The sequence below is a fragment of the Natator depressus genome, chromosome 10, assembly GCF_965152275.1.
Source record: "Natator depressus isolate rNatDep1 chromosome 10, rNatDep2.hap1, whole genome shotgun sequence".
Classification (NCBI taxonomy): domain Eukaryota; kingdom Metazoa; phylum Chordata; order Testudines; family Cheloniidae; genus Natator; species Natator depressus.
In genome coordinates, this window is record NC_134243.1 from 7,060,822 (window position 1) to 7,078,332 (window position 17,511).

The 17,511-nt window shown below is 45.3% G+C and overlaps 1 protein-coding gene across 1 annotated transcript; it reads left to right on the forward strand.

The window, feature by feature from the left end:
* Nucleotides 1–903: 903 nt before the first annotated feature.
* On the forward strand, nt 904–16,579 carry TOP3A (DNA topoisomerase III alpha). The gene is made up of 19 exons (XM_074965071.1): nt 904–1,437; nt 3,518–3,577; nt 4,322–4,395; nt 4,693–4,768; nt 5,739–5,847; nt 6,893–7,036; nt 7,542–7,712; nt 8,021–8,121; nt 8,293–8,367; nt 8,505–8,587; nt 8,733–8,940; nt 9,834–10,019; nt 10,947–11,076; nt 11,590–11,703; nt 11,785–11,950; nt 12,367–12,510; nt 12,910–13,032; nt 13,313–14,037; nt 15,474–16,579. Exons 1-19 carry the CDS (start codon nt 1,252–1,254, stop codon nt 15,656–15,658), a joined length of 3,060 nt encoding a protein of 1,019 aa, XP_074821172.1. The 5' UTR covers nt 904–1,251; the 3' UTR covers nt 15,659–16,579.
* Nucleotides 16,580–17,511: the final 932 nt, after the last annotated feature.

Genomic DNA, 17,511 nt, shown 5'->3' on the forward strand with positions numbered 1-17,511 from the left:
GTTTCGGTTTCCATGCGTGTGCCCGGGGATTGCTCTGTGTACCGTTGCCAGTGTAACCCTCCAGACGTTATTGAAAGCGTCGGCGGCGCCTCGCGGGCGGGAGCAGAAGCGAATCACCGTTTTCAAAATCGAAATGACGCCGCGGGGCCTCTTGGGAGTTGTAGTTCTCGCCCGCAGCGAGCGGCGGTGTCACTTTGCGGCAAGGCGTAAAAATAGGTAAACAGCGCCCTTTCCCTCTGTCGTCACGACAGTGTGGACTGCGGCGGCGGAGTGGAATTCGGCGGGGAGGAGGGAAGGAGAAGTGTTGGCGGGAATCGTGGCGACCTGGTCCTAGGAGACCTCAGCACGGCGGGCAGCGGAGCCCCGGCATTGGGCTGAGGGGGGAGGGGCAGGGAGTGGGGGATCCCCTGCCATTGGGCTGAGGGGGGAGGGGCAGGGAGTGGGGGATCCCCTGCCATTGGGCTGAGGGGGGAGGGGCAGGGAGTGGGGGATCCCCTGCCATTGGGCTGAGGGAGGAGGGGCAGGGAGTGGGGGATCCCCTGCCACTGGGCTGAGGGGGGAGGGGCAGGGAGTGGGGGATCCCCTGCCATTGGGCTGAGGGGGAGGGGCAGGGAGAGGGGGATCCCCTGCCATTGGGCTGAGGGGGGAGGGGCAGGGAGAGGGGGATCCCCTGCCATTGGGCTGAGGGGGAGCCCTTGCCATTGTGCTGACTGGGGGGCTCAAGGAGGAGGGGGCGCCCCTGCCATTGGGCTGAGGGGGAGCCCTTCCCATTGGGCTGGCTGGGGGCCTCAAGGAGGAAGGGGCGCCCCTGCCATTAGGCTGAGGGAGGAGGGGGAGGGGGAGCCCTTGCCATTGCCTGAGAGGGGGAGGGTTCAGGAGGTTGAGTCTAGTGGGGAAAGGACATGGGTGATGGGGTAAATACTGCATTGTTTTTGAGGAGGGGACTGGAAATCTCTTGTAGCTCAGATATACATGCTGAGTTAGCATCTGCTTTAAGTTTTAAAAACACGTGAGGTGGAATTTACAGTGAGTTGCCGGCAGACATCAGTGGGGAAGCTTGAGGGTGTCTAACTTCTGCCCCATCAAAATCACACCGGGGTCCTTTAGAGTGGTTGCTCGCCTTCTGGAGGTGGCATCCTTACCCAACAGGTATCAGTAAAAGTCTTAGGTATCTGATTGCGGGAAAGTGGCGGCAGTGTGAGGAAACGGCAACATGTCTTGGCAAGTTGGGAGCTGCCCTCAGCTCTCAAAATGAACTTTCAGGCCAGGCTTTTTGCCCGCTGTGGGGTCAGGTTGTTGTCTCGGTCCTGGAGTCTCTTCTCCCAGGCTGCAGAGGATATGACATTCCGAAAGATTCAGAAGGTCCTTTGTGTGGCAGAGAAAAATGATGCTGCCAGAGGAATTGCAGATATTCTCTCCAATAGCAGAATGAGGCGGGTAAGAGAGTAAAAGCAATGGTTTCTTTTTGGGTCACTTTCTAATTGGGCTTTGTTTCTCCAGCTACATAAACAACTTGTTAGGTGGTACTTGCCAATCATTCAGTTGTTTCTGGGTTAATTCATTTTGTCTTAAAATAGATATAATGTAGTGGGGCTGCCCTATAGAGTCTAAATACGACTACTGAGACTATTTAAAGCTGATATTATTTTTATGTGATCACATTAAAATGCAAGGCTTGCATTGTCTGCCTGAGTTCCCATTAGAGCCAGGAAATATGCAAGCTGCATCCTCATTTTACTGCCAATTTAAATCGGCCCTGACCTGCAGCACCCTGTTTTGTTAGAACCGAGGGCCACTCTGCAGAGCTCTACCAGTGTACTTCAATCCTTACATGCAACAGCTTGTGCTGTTCCAGTCCCTGGCCTTTCCCAAACAGATTCCTACTGAAGATGAACTGTGCCAGGTTAGGTGAGGTGGACAAATGCATATTGGACAAGATGAGGCTGACAGCACCAGATTCATTTCCCCTTGTGACAGAAGCAATGTTGGAATTCTGTTCTTTAGTCCTAATCTTGGTTTCCAAACGCATAGAAAAATGGACTGTGTCTTGTCTGTTTGCAGTGAGGTACTGCCTTGGTGAATTTTCTGCTGTCATTCCTAACTTGCAGTCTGTTGAATATGTGAGAAATATTAGAATCTGAAACAGCCACGGGCATCTTCTGCCATTTAATGCAATTGGTTTAGCAGGTCAAAAATGCTGCTTCTTGCAATGCTGTTATTGCTTATCAAAATCCAGTGGCTTAAGTTTTTAACGCAGTGAATATGATTTAATGGTTAGAGCAGAGACCTCAATGTTCTGTTCCTGCTCTGCCATTGATATAAGGCAACACCTCCCTTTGTCCCCTTCCTGAGCAAGCTATACCCCTCTATACCAATATTCCAGTCATGCGCATTATCCCACCTCTGTGATGCCAACTATGTCATCGTTGTGTTTATTAACTGGCATTTCAATTTCCTGCTTATTCCCCACACTTCTCATATTAACATACAGATATCTAAGATACTGATTTGATTTCCCCTGTATGTTCTCTCGTCTCTCCCTCATCCCTGCTATAACAGCCCATGCTCCCGCCAGATCTGACCCTCTTCCCAGGTCTCCATGTTTTTGACTTACCTATGGCCTTTTGTCATCTGCCTCTGTCGAACTTAGTTTAGAGCCCTCCTTGTTAGGTTAGCCAATCTGTATCCAGATATGCTCTTCCCTTTCCTTGATAGATGGACCCCATCTCTGCTTAGCAGTCCTTCTTCCCGGAACAGCATCCCGTGGTCAAGGAAGCCATTGTTATGTGACAATGGTCAATTCACGTAACCTTTCAGTACCTCAATCTACCCTTATGTAAAATAGGTCTAATATCCTTGTGGCAGGGTGCTGGGAGGCTTAATGTTTATAAAAGTGCAGGCAGATCCTAGGTTGAAAGATATGATAGAAGTAAAAAAAAAAATGGATTACTTGAGAATTTATGGTCTGACTCAATCTAGATAACGACATGCTTCCAAAGAAGATAATGTGAAATGTTTGGGCCCAATCTAGAAGCCTCTACAAACCTTGATAAGTGGAGGATACACTCGGAACAGTGTGTGCTAAATTACGTGTCGTTTTTGTAGGCTGACAGTTCATTGGGAACTTGGAATATTTTTCAGTCTTCATCCAAAGAGTTAAATCTCAGCTGTGCCACTGGCTAATTGAGCGACTTGTTCAATACAATCTCCTTGCACCTGTTTTCAATCTTACATATCTCTCAGGGGTGTTGTACAGTGCTCTGACGCTGTAAAGCACCATTAAGTGTCAAATGTTTCTATAAATGGCCGGTATCCTTTCCATCCAGCCTGCCTTTCCTCTAGATCTTATTTAAGTCACTGAAAAATGATTGCACACCTGAACACCAGCAGCCTGTTTTTCATTTGCCACGTATTTCCATGGTTCTGCTATAACTGTTGTTTGTGAACGTTGATTTGGGTCGTTGGTTTTTTTTGTGGGGGAGCAATTTTTTAAACATCTTTTCCATTTTTTGCCTAGAGAGAAGGGTTTTCCAAATTCAACAAGATCTATGAATATGACTATCATATGTTTGGCCAGGTAGGGTTCCATCTTTTCTTCATAACACTCTATAACCCTTCTGGTTTAGGGAAACACAAAATGCTGATTGATTATCTAATGAAAACATTAACCAAAATGGGACAGAATTATGTATTCAGTAATGGAAATATCTGTGCAAGGAATGTGTATATGAAGAATGACCAAATTACTGTGAAATTGAGATCTCAAGTTTTCATTTGAACACGTAGGGGAAATGTCTTTCCCACTATTAGTGTTGTGCTGTCTTTATCTCCTACAGATATAGTAAGGTTCAGTGGTTAAGGGCCTGGTCAGTGCCCTTAAAAGTGCATAGTCTACACTACGGAATAGTCAGGAGATCTGACTTCTATGTCTGGCTCTGCCACTGATCTCCAGTGTGGCCTGAAGGCACTTTACATCTCTTTGCCCTGGTTTTCCCATCTGTAAAATAGCATTCTGATATCCACCAATGAAAAGCTCTGCATACATGCTATTAAGTCAAGGAGGCATTTTCCATCTGATCACTCATATATTCAGAATTCCAGGATTATATATATGATAATGTGTGAACAATGCTCAGCTGTGGCTGGAAGGGAAAACTATTATGTCAGTAGAAGCAAGGCAGATATAATTGACTAGAAACTGATGTGTCTGATCCATCAAATGAGAGCGATGTGTCTGGAGCTCATGGACACCAACATAAGCAGGCTTTAGCAAAACAGAAGCAACTGTTAGAAACTAATTGTCTTGATCCGTTTCCTACAGAATGTTACTGTGGCGATGACCTCTGTTTCGGGACATTTACTGGCTCATGACTTTAAGATGCCGTTTCGCAAATGGTTAGTACCACTGATCTGAGAGAGCTGGTGACATGATGCTTGTCATCTTTTTTTAGGCTGAGATGTGCAGTGCAATGAGCCTTTCAAGGTCAGCCTGTGGAACGTAATTTATGACAATTAATGAACTGGCTAATGTGTATGTGTACCAGTGATAAGGACAGTAATACTGCCACTGTAACCACCATTCTGGCACTTCATCAGTACACCAATAAGAGACAGAAATTACCAGGTAATCTCTTGTGAATGTTTTGATTTATTTTGTACGTTAAGTCGTGCTGTTTATCATCTCTTCCCCAGGCATAGCTGCAACCCACTTGTACTCTTTGAAGCTGAAATTGAGAAATACTGCCCTGAAAACTTTGTGGATATTAAGGTATGTGCTTTTAAAAGGCTACCTGATACTCAAATATTAGTGACATGTTCCACAAATATTGGTGCAGACAGAGAGAGGACTGGACCTCTGTCCATAACCTTTAGCTCTCTGGGACTGTAGCCAACATAAATATTTTCACTCACATTCTTCAGTCTATACATGCTGTCTGCCTTTGAACTTAGTTTCCTAGCCTAAGCACAATTAGTCAGTCAGGTCAAATGACTGATTCATTTAAAGTAGAATCCACTCTGTAGGAATCAAGGTATTAATGGCCCCAGTTCCATCTAGATTACATTGGAAAGTCCTGTGTTTAATAAAACTTATTAAGGGACACAATCCAGATTTAGATAATGACTATTTCTGTATAAAATGGATGCAGATAAGTGAGTATTTACTATAGTCATCAAAACCTGTTTGCTCACTTACTAGCCTCGTGAGATACAAATCTTGTTCTCATAAATGGCCATGTGGAGCTGCCCTCATACAGTGTTACTCCAGCACCCATTTACAACCAGGAAATTAGTACAATACCTGAACGCTCCCCTAATTAGCTGAGGGAAAATTAATGAGGTCCTACTCTTTCTGGTGTGTTTTGTATGAATAAAATTATATTTTAGCTGAAAATCTGCAGAGCAGCCAATGCAGTTAATTTCAGCTATATGCACAACAGAGAGGGAAAAGCACACAAATGGTGGTCTCGTGTGCACATACATCTCTGCAGTCAGTAAGGTTAAAATAAAATACAGCAGCATTACTCTGCGATGTACTTGGAGGAATGGGATATGTTGCATGTAATAAAATGGAAAATCAGAACAATTCACTAGAATAAATTTGTCGCTATGCATATGCATTCCATTTCAAGATCAAGTTAGACTGTTGACGTTGCTGTTGGTGAGTCACTCCTGGACTAAATTAGATGGCATGATAAGTGACCTGCTGTGTCTCATGCTGTGCCATTCTCTCATCTCAGAAAACCCTAGAACGAGAAGCCCGGCAGTGCCAGGCTCTGGTGATCTGGACCGACTGCGATCGAGAAGGAGAGAACATTGGTTTTGAGATAATCCATGTTTGCAAAGCTGGTGGGTGGAGGACTTACTGTTTCATTCTTTGAAATGCTGACTAAAAACATACCTTGTTCAGTAATGTAACTCCAAAGGCTGCTGCTGAATGTTTGCAGTAGATCCAAGTAGAATGCACTGGCTGTGGTGTTGACTGTACCAGGGATGTGTTAATGTAACACATCACCAGCAACTGGGCTACATTTACAGTCCATTGATTTTAATGGCGTCTTGGTGGGTGGAGGCAGCACAACTGGTATGGACAGGGTTAACGTTAGTGAGGGTTTTTTGTCCAACACATTTATTGCTGTCATAGCCAAAATATACAGTTTAAGTTGGACAGAACTTGCAGTCAAGGTGAAAAAGCTCGTCTTGGCTCTCTGTGGTACTGGTGGGTATCAGAAGTGAACGCAGAATTTTCTCAGCTGTATTGTAAATACATCTTTCTACCCATACAGTGAAATTCCATCTAGGCTTGCTTAATTGTCACTGGGCCAGTTCACTTCCCAGATGATGTAAAGAGATGAGACGGGGAGTGTGAATGTAGTCACATTAAGATGACCCAGCAGGAGTAACTTAGGTTCTGCTCTCTCCAAAGAAGTAAATGAGCTTCTCCCTCTGTCCCTCTCTCTCTCACTGCTAGAGGCCTTGTCAGCACTTTTCCATTTATGTTATAACTCTAGGCCAGTTTTGGAAGCTGCAGACTGCACTTGTGAGTGCAGAAGGGTGTCATTGGAAACCATCATCTGGATCCTTTTGACGGCAAAGATATAAAAATGGCCCACACTTACTAGATGTGTGTGGTTTTTTGTTGTTTTTTTTACTAGATTTACAAGAGTGAAATCAGTGAAACTTACTAGGACATTATAAAGCTTCAGTGGTCTACAAAGGACTTTATTTTTGGATTCCAGATCAGCCTATATATGTCGTCTAACTTGAATGGCGTTACTTTGAAAGCTTAAACTGGTTCTGGTTCTACTACCGATAGTTTTAAAGGAAATCACTGAGTATTCAGTCTCTGCCATTGGGTTGAAAATCATGTTTGATCCCTCTTTCTGGTTGACAGTGAAGCCAAGCCTTCAGGTGTTCCGAGCCCGCTTTTCCGAGATCACTCCTCGTGCCATAAGAGGAGCCTGCGAGAACCTCGTCCAACCTGATCAGAACATTAGTGATGCTGTGGATGTCAGACAGGAGCTGGACCTTAGGATAGGTATGAAGCTAGGGTGGGCAGTAGCTAAGTGTTTTGCTGCTCTCTAAATCTCTCCTTTAAGGGATTCTGTAAAATTGCCCTGGCAGGTAATTGATTTCCGGGAGCGTTCATTGCCTTGCTATCAATATATAGCTCAACAAAGTGGAGGGGTTAAAGTATCTAAACTCCTCTAAGTTATCGTGTTAGTTCCAGGATAAAGAGCGGGCATCAACCTCTCATTGTTTATTCTTCCAAAGCACAGCAGGTGATAGTCATTCAAAATCATCCGTTTGCATATCCCTGTGACATGAGACAGAAATGCAAATGGATCATGCCTTCACTCAGTCGTTTCCAATAAAATAGTTGCTCTTTGAAGGAGCTGTTAGGTTCTTAACTATTTATGTAACACTTGCTGGGCCTCTGCATTTCGTGTTAGTTGAGTAACAGAAACCAAGCTTGCAGGTAGTGTGATTACTTTTTAAAATTATTATCCCAACTTTAAAATCCCTTTTTTGTTTTCTTCCAGGTGCTGCCTTCACCAGATTCCAGACCTTGAGGCTCCAGAAGCTCTTCCCCGACGTTTTAGCTGAGCAGTTGATCAGCTATGGTAGCTGTCAGTTCCCAACTCTGGGATTTGTGGTAGAAAGATTTAAAGCCATCCAGGCCTTTGTTCCCGAGGCCTTCTATAAAATTAAAGGTATGTTCTGGGACAATAGTGCAGTGCTCTCGGTGTCTGACAGGGTTCAGCGCTTTTGAAAAGGAAACGAAACACAGCTTTACTGAAAAACATGAATGAGGGAGATGCTTCTGTGTAATACACAAACATTGCTAGAGATGTGTGATTTTTTTTTTTTTCCCCCTTCCCTTGCCGTGGTCATTCAGCAGAGTTTGGAAGGTTTCCCAAAAGTATGCAAGTTTTCTATGGCCCTCTTTCCTTACCTGTCTAGCCAGTGCAGTCTTACTTTGTACCATCTCTCTGATGTAGTGACCTCCTTTTCAATGCAGTGGCCCATGAACATGAGGACGGCATGGTAGACTTCAACTGGAAGAGGAACCGACTCTTTAACCACACAGCATGCCTTGTCCTCTACCACATGTGTATGGAGGTAGGAAACCTTGTCAAACATATAGGGTCCAGCATCAAACAAGCATTTCTACCTCTTTCCTTCTGGTTGGCAAAAGCATTAGACAGCAGCTGATGCCTCATGGGAACCTTTGAACAGCACTCCATATAGACACTTCAGTTTGATTTTCCTTTCTGCGTGCTCTGTGCTTAGGATCCAGTGGCCACTGTTGTCGAGATTGGGAGCAAACCGAAGAGCAAATGGAGGCCCCTGGCACTAGACACTGTGGTATGTTTGATATGATGATGCTAAAAAGTTTTTTTTGTTTGTTTTTTTTTTTAAAGGAGCATTGAATATGAGTTTTAGTGACTGTTCAGGTTTGTGCGGCAAATATTCCCATTCTTCTCTGTCTCTTTATGACACAGGAACTCGAGAAGCTGGCTTCCCGCAAGCTAAAAATAAATGCCAAAGAAACCATGAAAATAGCAGAAAAGCTCTACACTCAAGGGTAAGAATTCCAGACCTGGATGTGCTGGAATTAAATACCTTTTACAGAATAGCAGACCTTTAATCAAAAATGGGATGAGCCCACAAGAGGAACGGTGACTGGTTAGCATCCAGTGTGGTTATTCGTTTTTCTTTTTGTCTCTAAGGTACATAAGCTATCCCCGAACTGAGACCAACATTTTCCCCAAAGACCTAAACCTCACCTCTTTGGTACAACAGCAGACCCAAGACCCCAACTGGGGAGCCTTTGCACAGGGGATTCTAGACCGGGGTGGGCCAACTCCTCGGAATGGGACCAAATCTGATCAGGCTCACCCTCCCATTCACCCCACTAAATATACATGTAACCTGCAGGTGAGTCTAACACAGAGCGGAGTTGAGTCACTAGCACGATTTCTGCTATTGACAATGCACCTTATCAGTGACTGGGTAACATGGTGATTATAGCAGACAGGGGCTTGCTGTGCATATATTAGCAAACTGAATTAGACTTTCCATATCTTCAAAAGTGGGTTTATCTCTTGAAAGAGCCTTTCTAAAATATGCTGCCCTGATCATAAATGTTTCTGCACAGAAACCTGGCTGGAAAATACTAGGTGCTATAGAAAATCGAAGCTGGAAATATGCACCTCTTACCCACTTCCAAGCTTTGACTTTTGAGGTCCACATCAGATTTTCAGTGGAGGTTCTCTTTGCTTATCCTAAAACTGTTCACTGCCCCTAGTTACATTTCCTCATTAGTCCCAAAACGGAGGAGATGCTGCTTTCAGTGCATACTGGACCTTTTTCCTTATAGACACTTTTTTTTTTAAAAGGCATAGGGACCTAAACCACTTGACAGCCTGAAGCAAGTGATGTTTTAAAGTTATGCTTCGTGTCTGGGGGGGGGGGGGGGGGGGTAATTATTATAACACTAAGGTCCCTTTCATGGAAAAATCTTCATTCTTAACAGAGGTGTACAAGTACCTATTAGATGTATTTTATGGGTGGGAAAATGAAAGCACAGAGGCTAAATGACTTGCCTAACAAGGTTAGTGGTATAGTTAGGAATAGAACCCACGTCTCTTGACTCTTAATCTCTTGCTCTGATCTGCACTTCTACTGGATTCCTCTTGATGTCTTCACTTCTGGTCCCACTTCTGGTCTTTGTGTTCTGAAAGAGGGCTCTTAAACCTATATTTGTGTGAGTGTGGTGTCCTTTATTTGGAGAAGACTCCTGACCCTCTTCTCTTCATGTGCGCTCTTAGGGGAATGAACAGCGACTATATGAATTCATTGTGCGTCACTTTTTGGCTTGCTGCTCCCAGGATGCCAAGGGACAAGAAACAACTGTGGAGATTGGCATTGCTAATGAGCGATTTGTTGCTCATGGGCTAATGATCCTGGCCAGAAACTATCTGGATGTCTATCCTTATGAGAAGTGGAGTGACAAGGTAACCATCTTGATCAAAGTGTATGGGAGATGGTAAATTGGGGAGGGGTCATTACAAGATGCAAGTGGGTTTAATGTTACTCAGTAGTTAAGCTTGCCTTGGCTCCATGCTGATGTGTAAACACTTAAGGGCCAAATTCTGCTGTCAGATTACCTGCAGAACTTCCATTGAGAACTCCCTTGTTCCAATTGTTGTTCTACCCTGAGGTTCATCTCTCACCTGAAGACCTGCAGCTCATTTTGGCAGTTTTGATTGCTCAATTCCCTTCCCCCTCCCTCATTTGACCTCCCGAGGAAGGGACCATGTCACGGGTCTGCATGAGGACCTGATTGTTTGTTTTTTTGCAAACTTGGTGCTTTCCCTTCACTTGCCAAAAGAGGTCACTGTTGAACAATGCTGGGCCCACTTTTTCTTCCCAGACACTGAGCATGCTATGCTCAAAACCTGGAGTAAAAGCTGTTAAGAAAGTTGAACAGTAGTATAACCAAGTGGCTGTGCTTGACCAGTTCGTTGGGAAGACAAGGTTGTTGAGAGAGGAATGTCTCCGTGCTAATTCTTTAAGTGAGCAGTCTGTGCTTCAGGGTCTAAGGACAAATTTGGTTACTGATGTTTCAGAGCAGAACAGTTGTATGGCTGATTGCTTAAGGATGTAGGGGAAAGCAAGCAAACTCTCACCTTCAAACTCTTTGGATTTGTGTGGTATCTCTTTAAGACAGAGTCCAGCCTTGGAATTGGTAGCAGTTATGAATCTAAAAACTGGTGAACAGGCTCCTGTCTGTGTTCCCCAGGGAATGAGACATGAGTCTCCTGCAGAACAGTACAATGCAGTACTCCTAGACCCACGCCTGCTTTGGATTTTTAAATTCTCTTAAACAAATGTTGCAGAAGGTTGTTTCATTGGAGTTTGTACTTCTCTCTGTCCTTCAGGTTCTCCCAGTGTATGAGAGGGGGTCTCGCTTTCAGCCCACCACAGTCGAGATGGTGGATGGGGAGACCAGCCCACCCCAACTCCTCACGGAAGCTGATCTCATTTCACTCATGGAGAAACATGGCATTGGTCAGTATCTGCATCATATGGGACTGTGTGACCTCATGCTGTCTTTAGCAGAATGGAGTTTCTATACCTCTTCCCCCTTTTGTGGTCGTCTGTTAAATCTGTAGCTGTAATGGTCTCTCTCTTCCACCAGGTGGAGAATTCTCTAAATACAGCTGATAGAAGATAAAAGACATTGTGTGGACACTTGCATTCCCAAAGTAATGGAAGGGGGAGGATCTAAAGGCCAAGTCTGGAGTCTATATAGGACTCTGCAGATTGCAGTTTAGCTCACTGGAGATACAACTTTACTTCCCATCTCAGTTTGTTTAGGGCCCAGTTGTGCCCTCCCAGGCTCCCTTACAATTGGCATTGGAGTCAGTGGGGGTTGAGGGCAGCATGGGCCTGCGCTTGCCCATTGTGATAAATTTGCGCCTGTATTTAGCATCCCAAGTCGCTGCATTAGTAAATAACAGCTTGTAGAGCCCCGATGGTTTGTTCATGCCAGCTATTAAATGACTGCACAATGACTTTCAGGGACTGATGCCACTCACGCCGAGCACATCGAGACCATCAAGTCACGGATGTATGTGGGGCTTACTCCAGATCAGAGGTTCCTTCCGGGGCACCTGGGCATGGGGCTGGTAGAAGGTAAGGATGTTGATTGTAATTAGGAGGGCAAATGCCTTCGCTATCCCTTCCTTTCACTTAAAGCAAGGTATCATTCCTCAGGCTACGATTCCATGGGCTACGAGATGTCAAAACCTGACCTTCGTGCTGAGCTGGAGGCTGATCTGAAGCTGATTTGTGAGGGGAAGAAGGACAAATTTGTGGTGCTGAGGCAGCAGATTGAGAAGTACCAGAAAGTCTTCACTGAAGCCGTGGCCAAAGCCAACAAGTGAGTATCAGGAAAACCCACGCTTCGTCTCTGCAGTCTCCCAGAACAGCAGCCAGGAAAGAGGAGGACTTAGCTTCATGTCTGGGGCTCTGATCACGTCAGAGCTTATTTCCATGACATGTGCATAGGCGTTTCCAAGAGGAGGCATGGAGTCTGAATGCTGATGCTGTGTGCCTGGTGGGCAGCTTTGGAGCTGGTGTCGGAAGGTGCCAGTCTGTGCTGACCTCTGGAGTTGCACCCACACCATGACTGAAATGGACGCATTTTTATCCTCATGACATTCCTAAATGGACTTATTGTGAAGTTCGCTGGAGCCCAGCTGCAGGAGCAGCTACTCGCCCACCATCTCCATCGTATGGAAAATGCTCATGCTCATGGCAGAGGGAACCAATGCGACTGTGTGTGTTTCTTTCCAGGTTGGATCAGGCTTTGTCTCAGTATTTCGGAGAAGTAACGGCACTTGCGCAGCAAGAGGAGATCTACCCAGCAATGCCCGTTTCCATTCGGAAATGTCCACAGTGCAACAGTGACATGGTCCTGAAGAGCAAGAAGAATGGCGGGTCAGTGATCTCTGTTAAGCTGACAACAGCTCGGTGTGTTGATGTTGTGTGGCTCCCTTGTAGCTCAGTGTAGGGTAGAGCACTCACCCAGCCCTTCTCCCCCTCACAGGGCATCTAAACTACAATGACAAGGGGTGTGGTTATGCCACTGCCCTGTGCCTCCAGGGCACTGGGCATAAGGCCAAAGTTCAGATGCCATGAACGGTAAGAGCTGTGTATACCCAGTTGAGCTGCAATTCTGGAAGCACATGATAGTTTTTATAAAACAGCCTCTTTATGCTTGTCTTTAACAGTGGGTTGCTGAACCTTGTCCCATAAGGTGTGTAGCTGCAGGTGGAATGGCTGATGAGTTCTCTTGATTATTCTTCTTCCTCATACTAACTCTTTACTCCTCCACAGCTTTTATCTGGGCTGCATGAACTATCCTAACTGTAAAGCAGCTGTGTGGTTTCCTGAATCTGTGCTGGAAGTCAGCAAGGATGACAGTGTTTGCGCTGTGTGTAAACCCCATCCGGTTCATAGGTGAGTATCGTTCGTTACATACAGACACACACAACTGCCCTGTCCCGGGACGGTCTGAGGATGATGATTCATCTGGCTATGGTCGCTTTAAAAGCAACATTGACTGGCCTCCAAAGCAGTGCAGTCCATTCCTCCTAGACTGGAAGAATGATGGGTGCAGCACCAGGCCAGGAGGGCAGGTAGAATAGAATAAGCATGGTGGGACCTCCATGTCTTTGCTGGAACCTTGAGAATCAAGAGGGGGAGAACTCTGATCTGAGATACGGATTTTTTCATTTAGGCTGAAATTTAAGTTCAAGCGAGGTAGTGTCCCACCCCTGCTGCCACTGGAATTTGTTGGCTGTATTGGAGGTTGCGATGAGATGTTGAGAGAGATCTTGGACCTGAAATATTTACAAGGACCATCCAGACCGGTACAGTCAGTCAACCCGCCAGCTAACTACCTACAAGTCAACCAGTCCCTTAACCGCATGGCCAGCTATGAGAATGGTCACATGAGGCCTACCACAAACCCTGGTGTAGCAAGGGCACCCAGAGCTGCGAGTCATCCAGCTCCTGCTGCTGCTGAGAACAATGCAGTGGTGTGTAACTGTAGGGAGGAGGCAGCATTGCTCACGGTGCGTAAAGAAGGGCCTAACCAGGGCAGGCAGTTCTATAAATGCAGTGCCGGCAGCTGCAACTTCTTCCTCTGGGCCGATCAACAATCAGATGATGGAAACAGCGTAACCCACAGGAGCTTTGCTGCACCCCCTGATTCCTTGGGTGAAAGGCCTCCAGGAAGCTTCAGGAGCCTTGGAGGAGGAAGAGGTCTGGGCCGCTATGGAAGCAACGGTTTTGACTCGGGAGGAGGGGGTGGTGGCACGATGTGTAAGTGCGATCAGCCGGCCATCACACGCACCGTCCAAAAGGAGGGACCCAATAAAGGGCGTCAGTTCCACACCTGCCCAAAGCCGAGAGAGCAGCAGTGCGGCTTCTTCCAGTGGGTGGATGAAAACGTGGCCCCAGGTGAGGATGGGCTTGTGCTCGGAGTTGGGGTTTGGGTGGGATGTAATGGCTGGGGGCTGTGTGTTAAAGCTGAACTGAAGGGAGATATTGGGCACCCCTCAGGCACCATCTTCAAAAACTTCAGATAAAAACAGGAAAAGGATTGCAGAGCTACAGAACTTGGCAGAGGGACTCAGGCTGCTGTAAGGAACTCGTCTGAAATGCATTAGATGTGTCCTTTAAAGAACTGTCCATTTAGTCTAAAAATCTTACCTGGTTCTTTGTAACAATAAGGAAACTCAGAAGTCTGTCTTAAATTGCTGTCCCTTTGACTGAGCTAGAGCAGGGTGTGTGACAGGTACCCCAATACAATTTAGCCCGGAACCGATTTATTCAGGTAACGGGACCTCTCACGGCTGGCTGTGGTAAGCTGCGTGGGTATTCATTTCAAAGGCACAGTTCAAGGCACAGAGCTCTTGACCTTTCCTAACCTTCATAGGTTGGGGAATGTGCTGCCAGCTGGAAATACCTGTTTTCAGGAAGTCTGTTACTGAGTGGATGAGAACTTGAAAAGGGGAGTGGGCATCAATTTGGTGCTTCTGTGCCCTCTGCTGGCACTGGAGCTGCACTTCATCCCACCACCTCTGTTCAAGCTCCATTAAATGTGGATCATCCTCCCTCTTGTATTTCTACTTAATGGGAAGAGCTAAAACTGTCAGGTAAGACAGCATCAAACCTTCCTCAGAGGGACAACTGAGGGAATCAAATGTTAAAGGGATACAGTTGGCTATTTTTAAAAACTTTAAATCCTATCTGGAATTCTTTTATTCCTTTTTAATTTTTTTTTAAAAGGAAGGGGTTTTTTTCCGGTTCCCTTTTATTCTTAATGGTCTCTTCAGCAACAGAGAAACTGACCGTATGGGGGGGGAATGGTGAAAGTGACTATTCCTGGAGTGCTGGCAAATTACAAAGTAGGAGGAGCTGAAAAAAGATGTTTGTACAACTCATTTCACTTATAGTAGGTACAGAAAGTTTTTTTTTTTTTTTTAAAGGGACTCAAGTATTTAATGTGACCCTTAAATATCCCATTTTTTTTAAGCAAACTTAGGGGGGAAAAGTGAAATTAGCTGAAATCAAGTCGACTGTATTATTTTTGCTGTTTACAGTTTGGACTTTGTATAGTTTAAACTAACTTCTGAGGTAGCTTCCCATTTTGATCTCGTGCACTAGCCCAGAGCTGCAAGATGCAGCCCGAGAGCATATAAATCCAAACAGGACAGAAGCATCTTTAATTTCTTGAACACTTTTGAGTAGTGGGATTAATAAAACATTTAAATGGACCCAAATTCCCTGGCCATGTCCCCTGCATCTGGACTTGTCATTCTCCGCCTATCCCTGTGGCTCACATGGTGTTAAACTGCTTAGAACCAACTGTCTGTCTTTCTCTCTCTCTGTAGGAACTGCTGGAGCCTTCTCTTCAAACCAATTCAGGAGTGAAGGGCACTTAAGAGGGTCAGGAAGCAAAGCTAAAAGACCAAGTAATCTCTCTTCTGAAAAAGGACCTACTCCCAAGAGACAACGGACCTGTGGCATTTGCCACCAGCTTGGTCACACCAGGAAGACATGTCCTCAGGACCACTGAGGAAGGACAGTAGATAGGATGCTCTTGTAGGAAACGCTGAAAAAGCCAGTCCTGAACTGCTCCAGGAGTGGCTGGCTGTAGAGATGCAGTGGATTTTAAAAGCAGAATGTCTTTGGGGCTTGTGTTCAAACCACTTCCTGGAAATGTGGCTAAAGCAGGTCTGCTCTTGGTGGTGACCAGCACACTCCACTATGCCTTAGGAAGTTTCATTCTGACTTATTCAGACACTGGGCTATCTTCTAAAGGAGGCTCAACTACCGCTGCCATTCCTTGGTGTAGTATTCTGTGGGCTATTTTGTAAACACAGGCAGCGTGTTTAGAAACCCAAAAGACTAGGTCCCTTCTCAGATAATGCTTTGGACAAAAATACAGCTGGTTGCTGGAGAGTGAGAGGCTTTTCCCAGAGCTGCAAACCCCAAATCTCTCCACAGCCACTATTCTCCAAGGCCCTTCTGTCTAGGAAATAGTGGGGGGCTAAAAAGAGTAGCACTAAAGGAATTGGAGGAAACTTTTTACACACACTGCTGGAGCAGCTGGTGTGGTTTGTTTGCAGACCAGGGAGCAGTTAGGGATGATGCTGTCCAGGAAACCATCTCTGTTGATGGTTGTGAAACAGTTTTTCTTGCTTTTCACAGGGTGGGATTTGATATTTTAAGTTACCCTTCCAGTTTAGGGTTAGTCAGTCAGTATTCCCTTACACCCCTGACTCTCGCCTCCAAAGGAGAATTAACAGCAGAGAAAGTAAAGCCTCAATCCCTTGCCCTGGAGAGGGAGCTTAGTGCAAGTGCTCGAACCTGAGAACCTTCACGTAGGCTGATACTGAATTTAGAATCCAGCTACTCCTTGGACACTGTGAGCAAGGGAACTTAATGAAGCTGCTAGCTAATGCAAATTATTTTGGTCAGATTAATGTGCCTTTTAATAAAAAGAACTCTTTATTTTACTTAAGCTCTGTGTTTTAAATTATGCCCAGGAATTGTGTCACTATCTCCCCCTCATTACTGCCTCTTGCCTAAATAAGTTGACTGTAGGCTCAGCTGAAAACTCTCTTCCTAAAAGCAGCTGTTTCCACCACTCCCCACCTCAGCTATTCACAGGAACAATGTGGCCACTTGCTGGGCAGTAAATCCAGGGAGCTTTATTTAGAAGTGATCTGCAAAAGGAAAAAAGCCTGAACTTGTTCCCTGCTGGCTGCTTTATTGTGTTTTCCACAGTCTAAAGCATTAAACAAAATGACATTTACAAGCAGTTGAAAGTTGAATGAAAGGGGATTCTGAGTCAAACTATTCTTTCTTCCTTTCTCCAAACTGTTAAAAGGTGTTAAGTTTATTAGTCTGTACGTGATCACCTGCAAAACAAGAGTTGACTTGATATTGCTCAGGAAAGTAGGAGTTCAGGCTGCCTTTACACTAGGTTTATATGCCCTTTTCTGCTGTGATGTATAAAGTCCTTTGGCATTCAACATGCAGCTTGCCTGTACCTCTGAAGACTCCCTCTACCCCCTCTGGTAGCTAATAGATCTGTTTAGAAGAGAGCCTTGATTTCCCTTTCCTTAGCAGGCACTGCAAATGAAGCTCTAGAAATACAGAAACACAAATCCCTTTGTTAGTACAGAGGAGAGGCAGAAGGTTCAGCAGACAGGAAGGAAAGAAGCAAAAATACTTGCTAGACGTGACTTGAGTCAGAGAAGCTGATCTGATCAGTTATAGGTAGTCCTGGTTGCATTATGCTCACCCAGGAACTGGGGAGTAACTCTACTGAAACCCATGGAGTTCATCCTCAGAGAGCCAGTCCCATTTTAAAATGCTTGAGGATGAGGGCAGGGGAAGTGTCCTTCCTCAAACTGAATTATA

Bases quoted from the DNA above. Each gene is read 5' to 3' on its own strand.
- TOP3A (XM_074965071.1), top strand. From the start codon at position 1,252: ATGAACTTTCAGGCCAGGCTTTTTGCCCGCTGTGGGGTCAGGTTGTTG. The intron at 7,713-8,020 runs GTATGTTCTGGG...TTTTCAATGCAG, and splicing joins GGCCTTCTATAAAATTAAAG to TGGCCCATGAACATGAGGAC. The intron at 12,511-12,909 runs GTCAGTGATCTC...ACTCCTCCACAG, and splicing joins AAGAGCAAGAAGAATGGCGG to CTTTTATCTGGGCTGCATGA.